This window comes from Gekko japonicus, unplaced genomic scaffold (genome assembly GCF_001447785.1).
Source record: "Gekko japonicus isolate JY-2015 unplaced genomic scaffold, Gekko_japonicus_V1.1 scaffold370, whole genome shotgun sequence".
Lineage (NCBI taxonomy): Eukaryota > Metazoa > Chordata > Lepidosauria > Squamata > Gekkonidae > Gekko > Gekko japonicus.
Genome location: NW_015174285.1, coordinates 835948 through 853932, shown reverse-complemented (window position 1 = coordinate 853932; position 17985 = coordinate 835948). Strand labels below are relative to the sequence as shown.

The 17985-nt window shown below is 47.5% G+C and overlaps 1 protein-coding gene across 1 annotated transcript in view; it reads left to right on the top strand.

Moving 5' to 3' along the window:
• TCP11 (t-complex 11, testis-specific) overlaps positions 1-17985 on the top strand; it is a 53485-nt gene that overhangs the window by 30323 nt on the left and 5177 nt on the right. The window contains exons 4-6 of the mRNA XM_015423955.1: positions 2467-2603; positions 14245-14462; positions 14561-14745. Coding sequence (XP_015279441.1) covers positions 2467-2603; positions 14245-14462; positions 14561-14745 — 540 coding nt within the window. The remainder of the gene's footprint in view (positions 1-2466; positions 2604-14244; positions 14463-14560; positions 14746-17985) is intronic.

The window sequence follows — 17985 nt, the reverse complement described above, 5'->3', positions numbered from 1 at the left end:
TTCAGCAGACAGTTGTCGGGTCAACATGTGCTTGTCAAGACGGACAATATGACGGCAAAGGCCTACGTGAACTGTCAAGGAGGAACCAGGGTGCGGGCCTTGCTCAATGAAGCGGCCGAGTTAATGACCTGGGTGGAAAATCACCTATTGTCCTTGAAAGTGACCCACATGGCAGGGAAAGAACGTGCTGGTGGACTGGTTAAGTCGGAGATGATTAGACCAGTCAGAGTGGGAGCTGAACAAGCAAGTTTTTCTTCAAATCTGCGACAGATTTGGAAGGGTGACGATGGATTTGTTTGCGACGGAGTCAAACTGTCAAGGTCTGGAATTTTTCTCCAGAACGAGAAACGACCAAGCCAGAGGAACAGATGCTCTGACTAGCGAATGGCCACAAGGTCTTCTATATGCATTTCTACCAAAACAGATGTTACACATGGTGATTCAGAAAATACGCCAGCAACAGGCAGAAGTGATGCTGGTAGCTCCCTTTTGGCCACGAAGAGCGTGGTTTCAAGATCTAAAAAAGTTATCGATAAGAGAACACTGGCAGCTTCCCCTCTCAGGAGGACTTGTTAGTGCAAGGCATGACACGACACTTGCAACCGGAATTGTTCAGGCACACAGCGTGGAGGTTGAGCAGGAAGTGCTAGCGGGAATTGTTCAGGCTCACAGTGTGGAGGTTGTGCGGGAAGTGCTAGCGGATATTCTGACAAGGTTATCAGAAAGAAATCCACTAATAGAGTCTACAGTGCCACCTGGCAAGTCTTCCACTCCTGGTGTATTGAGAATAAGTTAGATCCCCTTAAGGCCTCAGTTAAGGCCATTCTGCATTTCTTGCAGGATGGTTTAGACAAAAGTCTCAGCACTAGCACGTTGAGGAGACAGGCTTCAGCCATTTCTGCTGTTCAGGGAGTTAGGCATGAGAGGTCACTTCTTCTCCATCCTCACGTCAAAAGATTCTTGAGAGGTGCCTCCTTTTCTTAATCCTCCACAGGTACACAGATTTCCTACATGGAACTTGAATACAGTGCTGAGGTCACTATGTAAGGCCCCCTTTGAACCTATGGCCTCATGTCCACTTAAGAAATTGACCTTCAAGACTTTGTTTTTGGTGGGCATCACTTCTGTGCATAGGGTGTCTGAGCTTAGGGCTCTGTCTGTCAATAGGGATCTTTGTATATTCCACAAAGACAAGGCGGTTCTTTGTTTAGATCCCGCCTTTATGCTGAAGGTAAATTTGGTGTTTTATAGGTCTGAGGAAGTGATTCTCCCCGATTTCTGCCCAAATCCCACTCATGATAAAGAGAGGGAATGGCATTGCCTGGACGTGAGGAGGGCTTTTAGCTTCTATATTGATAGGACTAAGATGTTCAGGAAATCTGAAACGCTTTTCATGTCTTTCAGGAAGTCTTCTATGGGTGAACAGGTTTCTACCTCTACCTTAAGTAGATGGGTTAAGGGGTGCATCATTCTGGCGTACAGAGCCAAGGGTTTGGAACTACTGGATGGGATTGTGGCTCACTCCTTAAGGGGGGCTGAAACGTTGGTGGCATATTGTTCGTTTCCTTCTCTGGAGGCAATTTGTAGAGCAGCCACATGGAATTCTGTCCATTCATTCACCAGGCACTATAGAGTGGAAAAATTGGCATCAGCAGAGGCGTTCTTCGGCCCGTAGAGTCTTGCAACACACCCTGTAGACAGAGAAGCTTAACCCCTCCATTGGGGCAGACTGCTTTTCTACGTCCCAACTGTACAGACTGTCCCATGATCTGAACCACTGGAGAATGGAAGATTTTGTTCACTTACCATGAAGCTTCCTTGAGGTGGGTTTGCTTCGCCGTTTGGCATGGGATGTTGCAAAGTTGAAATGTTAGCTGGATACTTTAATGAAAATTATTCGGGGAAAGGGGTTTTACTTGCCCTCAGTTCCTCGGTCCAACACTTGGTTATTCCCTAGCCAGGTTCTCTTGAGTGTGTGTTAATGGTTCTGTGATAGTTTATGTGATAGTTTATCTGGTTTGGAGAGATGGTCTTCTAGTGGTGTCCAGATGGGGTACAGCGAGCTTGAGCATGACCTGGGAAGCCTTCAGGGGATAAGCCCCTCCCCACACGGATCTAAGCTTGGAGCCGACCCTGCAGTTGGAGGAGGAGCTTATCCCCAACTGTACGGACTGTCCCACTCCTAAACCACTGAGAAAGGAAGCTTCACAGTAAGTGAACAAAATCTTCCATTGTTCCTTTGATGTATCAGGGACAAAGTCACCTAGAATCTCTTTAGTGAGACTTTCTACATTAGGGAGATACTGTTGGGTAGATAATGGAATTAAACCTGTGTAGTATGGTAGTACATGATGATCTTCCAGATTTATTTAAAAGTGACTAATTTAATTGTTCAATTAATCTTTAGTGCTAGAAATGATGATTTAGTTGAAGATACGTGTCTCCAATTTCTGTTTTCTGTGACAGAGAGATTTTTCGGATTCTGGACCTAATGAAATTGGACATGGTAAATTTTACCATTCAAGCCCTCCGACCTTATCTCCAACAGCACTCTGTCCAGTATGAGAGGAAAAAATTCCAGGAGCTCATGAACAAACTACCAAGTGCATTTATTGAAGGTGACTGCTGCTAGATCCTTTCTGTTGAGGGGGCCAGAATCAAGTCCTCCCTGTGCACTTTATGCTAAAAAAAACATGAATGCACAAAGGAAACAGTGAATTCCAAATAAGCCAGTTTATAATTGAATAGCTTCTGGGAATTAGGACTCTTCTCTGCCGGTACTGCTATTACTAATACAAGATTAGTTGTTCACAGTTGTCTGATTCCCCACACTGTGGCTCATTGCATACATAGCAGACTGACAGCATCCCTCCTGTCCTCATACCTCCTCTTCCCCACTTTTCAGTTATGGAGATAATTAACGGGACCGTGCTGCCATTTTCATTAAGCTAGAGCAAAAACACGGTTTGAAATTATAATCGGAAACTGGTTTTGTGCTAACTGTCGTTAGTGAAGATGTCAGGGAAGATACAATGTTAATCATAGTTAACTCCAAAACTTTAGGGGGGGGGAAGCTGGTAAAAAAAAAGAGAGGGACAGCTTTTAGTTAAGGCAATCCAATGGAAAAATCAAGACAGCGGAACTACCAAAAGAAAAAGTGTCAGTGTTAGTGACTTGTCTTCTAATAATCTCTATAAGTTGCACAGATTCAATGCAGTTTTAATGCTGAGTTACTGAAGATCCCAGTGAGCTGAAGCTCTCTTCACTTATCTTCTGGCATAAAGCATGGAGGCGGTTTTGGAGTGGATGTGGGATAATAAACTGAAGGTTAACCCTGACAAGTTGGAAGTGCTACTGGTGGGTGGAAGGTCTGAACCCAGGATTTATGGTGTTGCCCATTCTGGATAGGGTTGCGCTCCCCTTGAAGGAACAGGTGTGTTGTCTGGGGGTGTTTTGGACCCAGGCCTACTCTTAGATATGTAGGTGGCAGTTGTGACCAGGAGTGCAGCTTCAACTAGTTAGCCAGCTGCAGGCTTTCCCGGGCAGAAAAGATCTGACCACTATGTTTGCATGCCCTGGAAACAGCTACATGGAGCTGCCCTTGAGAAGTGTTCAGATACATCAGTTGGTACAGAATGCTGTAACCAGGATGTTGATTGAAGGGTGTCGTAGGGACCATATCACTCCAGTCTTGGCCTACACTGGCTCCCAATTTGCTTTTGAGCACAATACAAAGTGCTGGTCTTGACCTTCAAAGCTCTGTATTGCTGGTCTTGATCTTTAAAGCACTATATTGTTTGGAACCAACATACCTGCCCAATCACTATGGTCCTCTTCAGAGGCCCTGTTTTGGGTGGCCTCATCTTTTGAAGTTAGGCAGGTGGCAAACTGGGAGAGGGCCTTCTTGGTCATGGCACCAAAGCTCTGGAACCTTCTTCCAAAGGAGATTCGTCTGTTCCCTTCTGCCAACAGGTGATGACTTTTTTGTCTTGCTTGGCATTCCCTCAGTGAGCCCTCCCTTCCTGACCAATGTTTTAATTGCTGTTTTTATATCTTTGTATGGATTTTAACTGTTTTTAATTTGTTTTAAAGATGTATGTTTGAGGGGGGTTGATCTTAATGCTTTAAAAGAAACTCTGGACTTAATAAAATCTGGAGAACTGGGTTCGATTTCCCACTCCTCCACTTGAAGCCAGCTGGGTGACCTTGGGTCAGTCACAGTTCTCTCAGCCCCCAAAATAAACCTAGCTCACCACAAAAAGAGCTAGAGTTTCAGGCTGCCAGACAATCTTCAGATCTCCTAGCTATACTACTGGGCTTATTGTGAAGATTTCTTCTCATAAGTAGATGAGAAGGTGACCTTGTGTGTGTGTTGTGCCTCCTCCTTGCTCTGTGGGCAGGGCATATGCAAATTTTTGGCAAAAGCTTCCACTTAGCCCAAGGAGGCACCCCACCTCCCCAGTTCATGTCTTGCCAAACTTCAGAGGACACAGCTCCACCTCAGCATAACCTTATCAGCATATCAGTCTGTTCTACCTTGGAGACCTGCAACTGGAGATACTATCATATTGGAAAAAATAACAAACAATGGTTGTATGCAGACTCCCTGCCTCAATGGGTAGTTCCTCTTTGATATCTTCCCAGCCAACTAGGGTGGCAAAGAATACCTTCCCATCCAGTGATGAGAAGAAACCTTTAAAGTAAGCCCAGTGTTTCATTCTCCAGTCAGTGGGGGAAGTTATCCTTGTGTGGGATCTCGAAAAGCTCCCCTCTCCCTGGTGGGTATAGGATAGAGGAGAGGAATTACTGAGAAACCATCCTTTGGATCATTTGTTTGCCAAATGCTGCCTCTGCTGAGGCCAAAGTGTCAATTTTATAATGCCTCACAAAGGTAGAGGCCAGTGCCCAAGCTGCTACCCTACAGGGTTCTGCAATAGATGCATTGGTGGAAAGGGCTGCAGAAATAGCAGCTGGTCATGTAAAAAGGGCTGTCACTTTGGCAGGCATCAGAAGATGCTGTACATCATAAATAGATGCATGCCTTAATTCACCTGTTATGGTAGATTATGCCTTCTTTCACATGGAATTGGGTGAGAAAATGAAGAGAGCATTTGAAGATCTAAAGGCTTATGTCTCTAATGTAGATTCAGAGAGCCCTCCAAAAGTCTAACTTGAGCCAGTCAGGTTCCTTAGGATGGCTAGAATGTGGGCAGAAAGAGGGAAGCCGAATTTCCTGATCCCCATGAAAGCTAGAATTTTGGAATGAAGGGTCAGTGTGCAGGATCACCCAATCCTCTTGAAAGGAACAGAGATCTTTGATAGAAAGGGCAGCAAGTTCTGAGATTCTCCTAGCTGATTTAATTGCTATGAGAAGGGCTAGCTTGAAGGACAGGATTCTTAGCAAAACCTGTTACTCCTATCAGCTTTATGAAATAATATTCTTGCCTTTGGTATGATTGTGGTAATTATCATCAAAGGCAGAGCTAGCGTGGGGTACAGAGAGAATCTGCTATCAATGTTTATGGAGATAGTCCCTTTAAGACCCTTGGTTGAGTAAATAGCCTAAATTGTAAAAAGAAATGGGTTTTGTTAAGGAAAAACAATAATTTGAATATTTATCCAATCAATCCAATCAAGATTTGCAAGCATACAAGAAGATATAAAAAGGAGTTAGCAGACAAATAGAAAGGATGGGGGAGATCAGGGTGATACTATACCTATCCTGTAGAGGTGATGAGGTCCAGAGGTTGGAGAGAGAAGATGCATGGACCCAACCAGTGAAACCATGAAAGACCTGAGTTATGATCAGAGGTAATAGCTTTGTGCACACCCAGATATCACACTGTGCATGTCCAAGACTGGGTATATTTATACCCAAAATGTATCCTGAGTGTATGCTGAAGTGTGGAGGCTAGTTTCACAATGGGTTGATGGGATTCCTGTTGTGGAACAATAGCGTGGTCTGGCGTTTCCCAGGTGCCAGACAATGGAGGTGATGTTTCTTAATGTGTGCCAGAATTAACCTGAATGGGGACCATTCTCCCTCTGAGAGGAGGACATCTTGATGGGTGTTTCCTACCCTATCCTTAGGGAGGCAGGAACCAAACTTCACTTCCTGTCCTCTCAGTGGGATAAATTCAGTTTTGTTCCTGCCTCCGTAGTGAGACCAGCATGAAGTTGGCACTCGTGCCTTTTTTGACTATTGTCTGATTCTACTGGCTTTCTGAATTTTACCCTTAACTCTGTAACTGTCCCTCCTTCTCTGCCGCCTCCTCCCTCGCTTGTTTTCTTCTGCCTCCCACCTTTTTTCTTTCTTTGCCTGAACCTCCGCCAGTCGCTCTGGCCTGGAGCATGTCAGACAGGTAGACAGATTCCTTGTAGAAAATGAGAGGGAAGACGCTCTGCCGCTAGCACAACCCAATATGGGCAAAATTAAAGCTGCAGCCTCTACCTCCGCCACCATGGCAGGCCTTGCCGCGACACAAGGGAAGCGTACCAAAAAGCAGCACCATTCTCCGCCCGTGGAGCATGCTGCGGGTACCATCTTGGATTAGGCAGCAAAGCGGAAACCCTCTCAGGAAACAGGGGAGGGCTGCAGGGTGGCTGTCGCTGCTACCATAAGCCAATTTTATACCTAATGACGGCGTCCCAGACATTCCCAATGCCCAGGGCACTATGGCGACGCCTTCTGACGATGGAGCATCACCTATGGGTCTACTCGTGAGTAACCCCAAAAGGGGCGCGGACACGATTTTAATGCCAGAAATGATGCAAACCTTCAGGCAAACCATGAGGGAAAAAATTTCTAACTTTCATAGGGATTCCCCAGTAGGGGATGGTAGCCACTTTCCCTCTCATAGCCCTCTACCCCCAGGGAGAACTGGACAGACCTTACCCTGAGGAGGAAAGGCCTCACTGGCCGACCAAGGCAGCTAGAAAAGATAATTTCTCTTGTATGAGGGACTGTTCTGTGTGGGATCTTTCACAGATTGAGGACAACGAATGGGGGATGGGGAAAAAGGGGGTTTCTATCACAGGAGGAGGAAGGAGAGGAGATGGAGGTTCGAGAGCCCACTATGAGATTTTTCAAACCTGACGACTACCAATATTAACTTAAAAATACCTTTTTTGCCTTGGAGCTCCATCCCAAACCTAAGGCAGAAGACTCCTCCAGCCATGATCCTGCAGATGGGTCTAGTCCCTGAGGGAGCAAAGACTTTCCCCAGGACCCCCGGGATGGAGAAATTTTTCCCTTTCCCTGAATTCTTAGAAAAACAGTTGGTTAAGGAATGCTATAGCTAAGCATTACCCTTCTAATATTAAGAAACTGTATGTCTTGCCTAATTTTACTCCTAAGTTCTTACAGGTCCCCCTAGTGGATACACCGATAACAGCACCCTAAACGTCTGGCCTCCTCTCTGAAGATGGAGAGGGAATGGTAAGAGATAGACTAGATAGAAAAGCAGAATTTGCACTGCGCAAGGCCACGAGGCCACAGCTATGACGATCAGAGCTTCAGCCACCGCCACCGTGGTAGCAAGAGCATCCATAGCCTGGTCCAAGAAGCTTGTCCAGCTGATTGCCAACAGATGCTTGGCAGAGGGAGCAAACAGGCTACTGCAGGCCTCTTCCTTCCAGGTTGACTCCACATTGGATGCCATGATCTTTTCTTCTAGGGTGATGACTTCAACTGTAGCTGCCAGAGCAGCCTTTTGGCTCTGGGTGTGGCAGGCCGATCTACATGCCAAAGCCATTGTCACTGCGTACCCCTTTCAGGGCTACTGCCTGTTTGGAGACTCCTTAGTCAAGATCCCCATCGAAATGAAGGATAAGAAGAAGGCAATGCCAAAGTTGCTGGGTAGACCAGACAGAAGAGGCACAGGCAGTTTCTCCTTTCGCAGCCAAAGACCCTTTAACATGTTCAATCGAGATATTAGACAACCTTGATGGGGAACATCCAGACAAAACTTCAGGAGAAATCCCTTCACAACAGTCCAGGCAGACCTTTCTCCCCTAGGGATGACAAATCAGGAAGAGACAACAAAGCTCCCAAGACATGTCTATATCTCGGCGCCAGTGGGGGGGGACACCTATTGCTATTTCACCAGGAAAGGGTCAAGTACAATGCAGACATCTGGTCTCGGGAAGTCACTTCCAAAGGCTACTCCATCAAATTCCTAAGCAGACTCCCTAACCGCTTCGTCCCCTAACCAATAATAAAGGGCTCCGTCAAACTACAAAGAACTCTGGATGCTATTCATCATCTATCCAGCGTCCTGGCCATAGAAGGTTCCCCTTCCCGAGAGAGATCAAGGTATTTACTTTATCTTTTTTACCATTCCAAAAGAAACAGAAGTTGGAGGGCCATCTTGGACTTGAAGTTCCTAAACAAATTTGTGAGGTTACCCTTCACTCCATCACAGAGGCCCTACAACCAGGGGAGTTCCTGACATCAATAGACTTGACAGGTGTATACCTACATGTCCCTATCTTCAGCTCTCAACACAAGTCTATACAGGACACATCAGACACTATCCAATGTCTACAGAATCTCGGCTTTCTGGTGAACCTTCAGGAGATTCCTCTGACCCCATCTCAATCAATAGAACACTTAGGGGTGATCTTGGACACTTCTCAAAATCGCATGTGTCTCCCCAGTGCCAAGGCGGAGAAAATCCGGTCGTTATGCCGCCAAATCATCAAGAGCAAACAGTCTTCGCTGATTACCCTTGCCAAGCTGATGGGTCTGTTCGTCTTACATACACACTGTTCCTTGGACTTGCTGGCATGCGAGACCTCTTCAACAGCTTCTGCAACCCTACTAGTACAGAATCATGAGACAAGAAGATCTACAGGTCAGGATCTCTTTCAAGATATAACTCGGTCTTTCCTGGTGGACCAAAACACTCAGTCTCTTGCCTCCTGCCGTTGCGAGAGGGTTAGGACCAAATCTGGCGCCAGCTTACCTTGTTCCACGTGGGATATTGGGAGTCAGCGCTCGACCGCTCCGTGTCCCACTTTCTCTGACGCCTGCCCAATGCCGGTTAGGTAGAGACCGAGTTCTCCCCACCGTAGCGTCTCCTCGCCTCCGCTGAAAGCAGGGCCGGCAAGAGAACTGGATGCCTACAAGGGGATAAGCCCCTCCCCGCCTGAGTCAAAGATTGGAACCGACCCTGAGGAAGGAGGAGGAGCTTATCCCAGTAGTTCGGAATGTACCACTCCAGAACCACAGAGAAAGGAAGATTCACGGTAAGTGAAAGAAACCTTCCGTTCCTGGTGGACCAAAACACAGCACCTCCTAAGGGATCAAATGTACTGCTCAGAGGACAGCAAGCGGATTATTACGGACGCCAGCCTCCAGGGCTGGGGTGCTGTTCTTCTCAACACTCTAACTCAGAGCCTACGGTCCGGAGAGAAGAGATTGCCCATAAATCTCTTAGAACTGAGGGCCATTTGGTTGGCTCTCCTCCACTTCCATTCACGAGTGTCTGAACAGAACATACTAATCAGCAGGTCACACCCAACAGCAGAAATGCACAGCACAGCTCATTAGCATATTAGGCCACACCCCCATGTTACCAGAAGTGTGGTCATCCAGTCACACCTACCTTTTGCTCCTTATTCTGTTTACCTTGTTTGTTGTCCAGGGCTCTTTTTGTAGCAGGAACTCCTTTGCATGTTAGGCCACACACCTCTAATGTAGCCAATCCTAATGAGTTTCTGCTGTTAGGTGTGGCCTATTATGCTAATGAGTTCCTGCTGGGTGTGGCCAACTCAGGAACCAGCTGGAACTTCGTTCCTGTGCGTTCCTGCCGAAAAATAGCCCTGCTAATCAGAACGGACAATATGGCTGCCAAGTCCTACATAAACAGCCAGGGGGAGTTCCAGATCCTCACGTCTGCACTGAGAAGCATCACAGTTGTTCCTATGGGTGGAACTCAACATCGCCCCCATCAGAGCAGAGCACATAAAAGGAGCCCTAAATACCCAGGTGGATTGGCTCAGCTGTTGCCATTGCAAGAAGGAGAATGGTCCCTGGAACAAGATCTGCTACAGATGATTGTAAGTAGATTCGGTCTCCTGATCGTGGACCTGTTCGCATCCCCACTCAAATTCAAGGTGAGAAGGTTCCTCACCAGACTCTTATCTCCACAACGCAGAGGCGAAGGATGCACTGATGTCTCAGTGGCCCTCCGGTCTCCTAGTTGCATACCCACCGACTCCTGTTTTACCAAGACTTTTGAGGAAGATACAAGAACAGAGGGCGGACGTAATAGTTTGTGGCCCTGTACTGGCAACAGAGGCTGTGGTTCTCAGAGCTCTAGTGTCCCACACTACAACCACCCTTCCATCTACTAGTGACACTGGACATGCTGACACAGGGTCCAATCTGGCACCCAGATCCAGGTTGGCTTCACTTGACCACCGGGCGATTGAGCGGGAAAAGCTTCTCATATCCATCGCTTTCTTAAGGGAACGTCCCTTCAGGGCTCACTGACATCCCACAGGTTCCCGACGTGGTGACTAAATGTGATCATCAATGCCTTGACCAAGCATCCCTTTCAACCTATCAGGGAGGTTCTCTTGAAGTGGCTACGGATGGAAACATTGTTCTTAGTGGGTGTAACTTCAGCTCGTAGGGTGTCAGAGCTAGGAGCTCTTTCTGCCAACCCTAGACTTTGTGTGTTCCATAGGACAAGGTAGTGGTGTCCACAGATCCTACCTTTCAGCCTAAAGTGAAGTCTCGATTCCACAGATCTCAGGAGATATGTCTTCCTTCCTTTTGCCCAAATCCGTCTCAACCAAAGGAAAGACAATGGCACTCATTGGATGTGCAACAGGCTCTGAAGACCTTCCTCCACCGCACACACAGCTTTAGGAAGTTGGAATCGCTGTTTATATCCATTTTACCCCCCAATTACCTGTGTTATTAAGGCAAGATGAGATGTTATTAAGGCAAGATGAGATTAAGGCAAGATGAGATTCTCAGTCTCCCAGCAAAAGCGACTGTTTAAGCTAAGCCTGGCTTCATGATGAGGGCACTGCTTTAGGAGATTCAGAGGTTGTTTTGGGGTGTCTCTGTCTTGGGAAAGACCACCCCAGGTGCAGGGCACAAAAGGTCTGTTAGAATCGACCTCAGAGATTCAAATGGAGGCTTATGTAGAAACCTCAGCACCTTGTGGAAGTCCCATGTAGGAAAATGAAGTTGAATGGGAGGACTGAATATTGTTTCTCCTCTTAGGAAATGTTTTCTGTGTCTGTGTCTGGGGAAAGGTTTGTCCAGCAATATGATGGAGAACCACTGAGAGTGTTAGGGCTGAGACCCTGTTCTGGTCTGTCTTGGAGGAAGTGAATAACCTCTGGAACCCCTGCATCAGTAGCTGTGGTTTTCTTTCTGTGGTACCAGCTATGAAAAACTTTTCAAGTGATCTCATATATTCTTTGATTCAAGGGTCTTCTGGATACCAGGATCACTTTGATGACTTTTTCTGGGTAGCCATGGCACTCTAATACCCTCCTTTCAGTTTCCACATAGAGAGGCAGAGCCAATCTGGATAGGGATGGAACGTGTGTGTGTGGGCTGCACAAAATTATTGTGGGCCGCTGAAATGGATGTTGTGCCATTGTTACCAGGTCAGAGAAACAAGGACTCCTTTGCCACTGGGGTGCAATGGGGATTACTCTGTCTGCTGCCTCTTTCCATACGCTGCTAAAAATTCTGGCTATGATTGGGACTGGAGGAAAGGCACCCTTTGGCCAATGGGCTGAGAGTGCATCTGCCCCTTTGGACAGAAATCTGGACTGGAACCTTGGCCCCTGGGTCCAGGTCCTGTCAACTAAGCCAGTCTGCCTTTAGATTGTAAATGCCCTGAAGGGTGCTTGGAGGGAGGGCTAGGTGGGCCTCTGCCCACTGAAATAGATGGGTTACTTCCTTCTGGAGGGATCAAGACCTTGTGCCTCCCTGACAGCTGATGTGCACCTTTGCTGTCAATGTTGTTGGTGATAACTAGAACATGAGAGTGCTCTATTGCATGTTGGAAGAAGAGAAGTGCGAGCCAAATTGCTATGTGCTTTCTCTGAGTTGCTCCACTTTCCTTGGGCAACTAAGTGTTGGCAATGTACTCTCTGGCTGAGAAGACTGGCATCTATGATGATTTCCACTCTGGGTAGTTCTGGGAAGGGAATGCCCATTGTCAGATGGGAGACTTGGAACTACCATTGGAAGGAAACCTTCTACTATGGATTGGATGATTTCCATGCATAATTCTCTCTTATGAGTTGTTGAGGTGCTTTAGGTCCAGAATTGTCCAATTGCTGCTTTTCTTGGGCATGACAAGGTAGAGTAGGTTCTGGAAAATCTTTCACTCTCTGGAACTGGTTCTATTGCTTGAATCTCTGGCAGGTGAGCAATGGCTTGGAGCATAGGTTGATGTTGTTGGGGCTTGTTGGGCCTTGGGGATGCCAGGAATCTGTCCCTAAAGTGTGGTAAAGGTCTATGGTATATCCCTGGTTGATAATCTGGTGGGCCCACTTGTGCTGGATGGTGCAAAGCCAAGTTGTTGCAAAGACCTGGCGTCAACCTCCTATTATGGTGTCAGGAAAAAAAGGGCTTCTTTCCAGACTTGCCGTCTGTGGGGGGCACTGGTAGGTGGAGATGAGGGATTGGCACAAACCAGGAAAATGCAGTTTGATCTGTGGCTGAACCACAAACCAAACCGGTTTGTGGCCTTGCAAACCCCGTTAAAAGGGACTGCAGTCTCTTTAAACAGGGTTTGCAGAAAGCCTGAAAAACAGCTAAGGGGGGGGAGCAGCTTGCAGGGTGTAAATCCAATCTCTTCTCTTCTGGATTGGCCTGTAAATCTCAGAAAGGAGATAACCTTCCCTAAGAGGCACAAGAAATCCTCACTTTGGAACAGTCTTGTGGAGGCTGGGCTGGATGAGGTTATGTCTTCCCCTGACCATTCCACTTCTTCCTTGTATGAAACCATAGAATCAGTATAAGAGTGTAATAACTCTGAATAGCCAGAGGGAACAGGCCTGGAGAGTAATGGTGGGGTGGAGCACTGGCCTTGTTGCTGGTGGAACTAGAAGAAGAGCTGTACTGGCAGGTTCTATTGGAGTTTTTGGAGTCCTGGGAGAAACCGATTTCTCAAGAGGAATGGCGTTAGTCTCCTGGGAGGAGAGGGGGAGATGGAGGGAGAAGACATTTTCCCTCTTTCTATGGTATCACCTTTTTGCTCTCAGGTCCTGATTAGCATCTTTGACCACTTTCTTTGTAATGTAGGCACAGAGATCTGGGGAAGCCCCTGAGCTGGCTCTGCTGGAAGGGCAGGGTAAAAATCTAATAAATTAAATATAAATAAATAATAGTGGGTGGAGGGGGAGGAAAGAGCCACCCTCTGAATGCAAGTGCAACATCTGGTATTTTGGAGCTCCCTTTCCGTGGTCACAGCTGGAGATGGGGGACACACCCTCTTGTGGTGATATTTGCTTGGGCCTCCTGGCCTTGAAAAGCAGAGGGGAAAAGCATTGGTGGCTCCATTGAGCTTAGACCCCTGTCTGCCCCTGAAATCTTGAGGTAGGAGAGGAGAGCAGCAGCTGAAGGAGAGGCAGTTAGCGTCGTCACGGACGTTTGAATTGGAGGTGCAAAGGATGAAGCTGTTGTGCTGTCCTGTTGTAGCGTCTCCACTGTAGAAGCTGCCTAAGAACATTTTTGTCTGAGGCATTTTTTGCTTTTTCGCTCCAGGCTCTTCTGCTAGAGAGTGAGAGGCACAAGAAGCTGAAGACTATTTCTTTTGGTGTTTCAACATTATGTCCTGCTAATCCCTTAATGAAGCAAGAGAGCTGGAAATTCGACCACTCAGTGGGCAGAACATGGACTGGGGAAGCAGAGTGCCTCCTTAGGTTAAGTAGAAGCCTTTGCAAAAAAACAAAATTGCATATGGCGCAAGGAGGAGGCATAACCCATACACAGATACTTTCCCCCACTGATTGGCAAATGTGGTTTTATCATGTGTGTTTTAAATTATTAGCCAACTTGGTGGCACTTGTGAGGGCAGAAAGCAAGATACGAATTTTGCAAACAAATCAATAAATGATTTTTCCAACACCTCCCTCCAAATGCCTGCTTGGCTGTTGAAGATATAAGTAAAAGCATGAAGGATCTACAAGGAGCAACTTATGCAGACATACATACTTATCAAGTACTTCTGTCAAACCTCTTTCTCCACTATTGTACTCCAGGCAACTTGGCTCATACAACTGAGTGGCTGCGCACAGCAGCAGCTAAAGTATCAAGTTCTGATTTGCTACCATCTTCATCCAACTCTGAGACCAGTGGATCATCAGTTCCACCACGTGAAGTGGCTGCTGGAGAAGTTTCAATCTGTAGTCCTACTGCTGTATTAAACCAAGCATACATGGACTTGCTGCATTGGGAGCCAGGAAAAGACTATCCTGAAGTAAGAGGATAATATGCATATTTTCCCTTGCTCTGGCAATGTGAGAACAGACACTAGCTCTAGAAAGTTATGTTTTGAGATTGTGTTTTCTTTTGTAGACTATGTTGATGGACAAAGAGCGTTTACGAACCCTTCAGATGCAAGTGAATCAACTGGCCATTATTGCAGCAGTCGTACTAGTGAGCAGCAACATATGTGGAAATGTGATGTCCAATTCACCGGGTTGTGTAGATAGACTGAAATGGGTAACAAAAGCCCTCATAGAAGGGCTTCCCAACACAAGGTAAGTTGTTTAAACTTTGATGAAGGAAGGAGGCTCTCACCTCAGCCTCCTGGGGATGCATATTGTTGAAGGGCTGTAGTCCTCTCACAGAATAGGAACCATGGGGGGCAAGCAGACAGGACTAGGCTTGTTCCATAACACCCACCCTAATGCTGTTTGTGAACAGACTATGTTTCTCTAATACAGGGAACATACCCAGCTTAACATTTCTAGGAAAGTCACGACTTTAGTAGGAGCAGCAGCTAATTGTAGGATCTTCTTCGTGGTCTCTGTGTATCACAACCACGGGATTATGCACCTGCGCTGATCCGAATCGGTGGTATGCAAAGCTCACAAAGGGATTTTTGTGCCTCTCTTCCAGGCATGCACGGGAACACTGCACATGCCCAAGGAGGAGGGGCACGGACATCCCGCCAGTTCTCTTCTGACCGCCGCGCTGTTAACAGTTTGTTTCTGCCGGTCGGTGAAGAAATGTTTTTTCCTCTCACGAGGGATACTCCAAACCTAGTTTTCTTTTCTTCGCTTCCAGCGTTTATTTTATTTCTTATTATTATCTTTAAAAAGAGAGAGAGAGAGACTTTTCATTGAGGGTTGCCGCTGCCTCACGCAGCTTCCTGCCCTTCTCCCCCCACACACTCTCTTCTTGAGGTAAAAATTTCCTCACCTCAGCGAAGGACCTTTTTCTTGTCTTTTGGGCCCCCCACACACTCTCTTCTTGAGGTAAAAATTTCCTCACCTCAGCGAAGGACCTTTTTCTTGTCTTTTGGGCCTTTTTACTCTTTTATGGCCAAAAGAGGGGGTTGTTTTAAATAGTGTGTTGGCTGTGGCAGTAAACTTGCCCCTCATGAAGGCCACACACTCTGCATTATTTGCCTTGGGGAAACTCATCGCCCAGATGCTTGCCACCATTGTGCGAAGTTCTTGAACCAAACTTGCAAGAACAGAGCCGCGAGACTTCAAGTAGCGCTTTGGGAATTGGCATTGTCCCCTGTGCCTGTGGGAAATATGTCGGCTGAGACTCCTGCACCCTCCTGCCTCATCCACCTCTACGCCAGCTAAAAAGAAGAAAAAGGAGAAGCACGAGAAACCTAAGTCTTCGCTCACTGGCACTATGCGTCGGTCTCAGAAAGTGAGCAGCGATAATGTGCAATTGGGCTCTGCATTACCCCCTCTCCAGCAGGCGCAACCTGATGTCGTTGATACCCCAATACCGGAGCTGCCTACAATTGAGTTACTGAACTCACCAATCCGGCACCTGAACCCCCCGTATCGGAGGCTTCTGTAGATTCCGGACCAATTTCTGCCTCACCACTTGAAGTTGAGGAAATGGTTCCGCGTTGGCCTCGTGCACATCGTTCCCAGTCGGTGATTTCCTGGGAAAGTGATTGGTCGGCACCGGGCTCTCGACACCATCAATCCTGATTGCCCAGAGACCACGAATGTCGATATTGACCTGAGGAGTGCCCAGATTACCGTCATTCCAGGCCCATGCTCTCGTACTCGCCTAGACGGGAATTGCAACTGCACTCTCCAACCTACTTTGACCCACCGATGCTGTGGGATCGTAGTGGGCAGATGCCTTGCTGGTTCACATCGTACCCAATGCCGGCATCCATGCCATGGCTGACGCCTAGGCCACAGTCGGGCTGGGACCGTGGATCACGTCGTTCATGCTCTTCCCACCGTAAATCTAAGCCTTACGCATCACAATCCAAAGCCCCAGAGGAACCTTGTTGCCCACCCTCTCCTCTCTGTTCCACCCCTGCTTTACCACTGAAAGTAGCCCCAATACTGGATACTCCTGCAGCTCCGGTATCGCCTGCCGTATCATTCATCTCTGATACTGACACTGATGATTCAAAAAGCCCCGAATCGCCTGAAGATCCGTCACTAAAGGCTACAGTATTGGACAATCTGCCGATCTCGCCTTCTGAGGATCTCTCTTCATACAGAGATTTGGTCAAGAGGATGGCACATTCCCTGGGCATGTTGATCGTCCAACCCCAACCCTCAGTGTCGGACGCTGTCTTTGATGTCGTGCAGAACGATACCTCCACCTCGATAGCTCTCCCGATGTCAACCGTCCTCCTACAGGCGTCTAAGGCCCCGTGGGACAAGCCTTCCTCTGCTCCAGTCTCGTCCAGACATCTGGATCACATGTATCGGGTCCAGGAGATGGGGGCGGAATTCCTCCATATCCCCCCCAAGCCCAACTCCTTGGTCGTGTCATCCGCCTCAAAGAGTAAATGGACCCTTGCTACCCCTTCTGATAAGGAGAGCAAGAAGTTAGACTCCATTGGTCATCGTTTTTACTCGGTGGGAGCCCTCGGCACTAAAACATCTAATTATGTCGCTTGTATGGGCTGCTACCAGTACTCGCTCTGGGAGCGCTTTACCGACTTTCTGACCTCAAGTGCCTGATGACAAACGTCAAGAGGCCAGGAAGCTGCAAAAGGAAGGCTTGCTGCGCTCTAAACAAATCATCAACTCATCCAAACATACCCTGGACACCTTTTCAAAAACAATGTCATCTGCAGTTGCCCTTCATAGGCACTCCTGGCTGAGGACCACCACACTCCCTGCTGATATCAGGGCGTACATAGAGGACTTACCTTTCGATGGCCAAGGTCTCTTCCATGCGTCCACTGATTCAACACTCCAGGAAATAGATAAGAGCATTAAGGCTTCAAGGTCGCTGGGGGTCTCTGCCCACTCTAAGCCTTTTCGTCCTTGCTCGTGGTCTCATTACGGCTCCAGACGCCAATACGCTAAGCCATCCCCGGATGAAAGTTACAGGCCACATTGGTCGCCATCTGTGAATAGGCAGCAGTACCAGGCCAGACAGAGATACAGTTCTGGACAGCAGATTGTCAGACCAAAACAACCCAAACCGGGCAAGCAGGGCCTTTGACTTCCGCCTGTCTACCTCTCCCGACCCTACCCGCCTCCATCCATATTTAGAGGCATGGGCCACCATTACGTCGGACCAATGGGTCCTTTCCATCTTAGCCAAGGGCTATTCCATTGAATTCATAGAACTCCCACCTCTTCCTATAGTCATCATCACTACCCCGTCGTCATTCCTCCTCGAGGTCACCACACTTCTGTCAAAGGGTGCTATAGAACCCGTGCCTCTAGATCACCAGGGACTCGATATTTATTCCCGATACTTCGTGGTTCTCAAGAGGGACGATGGGCAGAGGCCGATCTTAGACCTTCGTGGCCTCAACACCTATATAA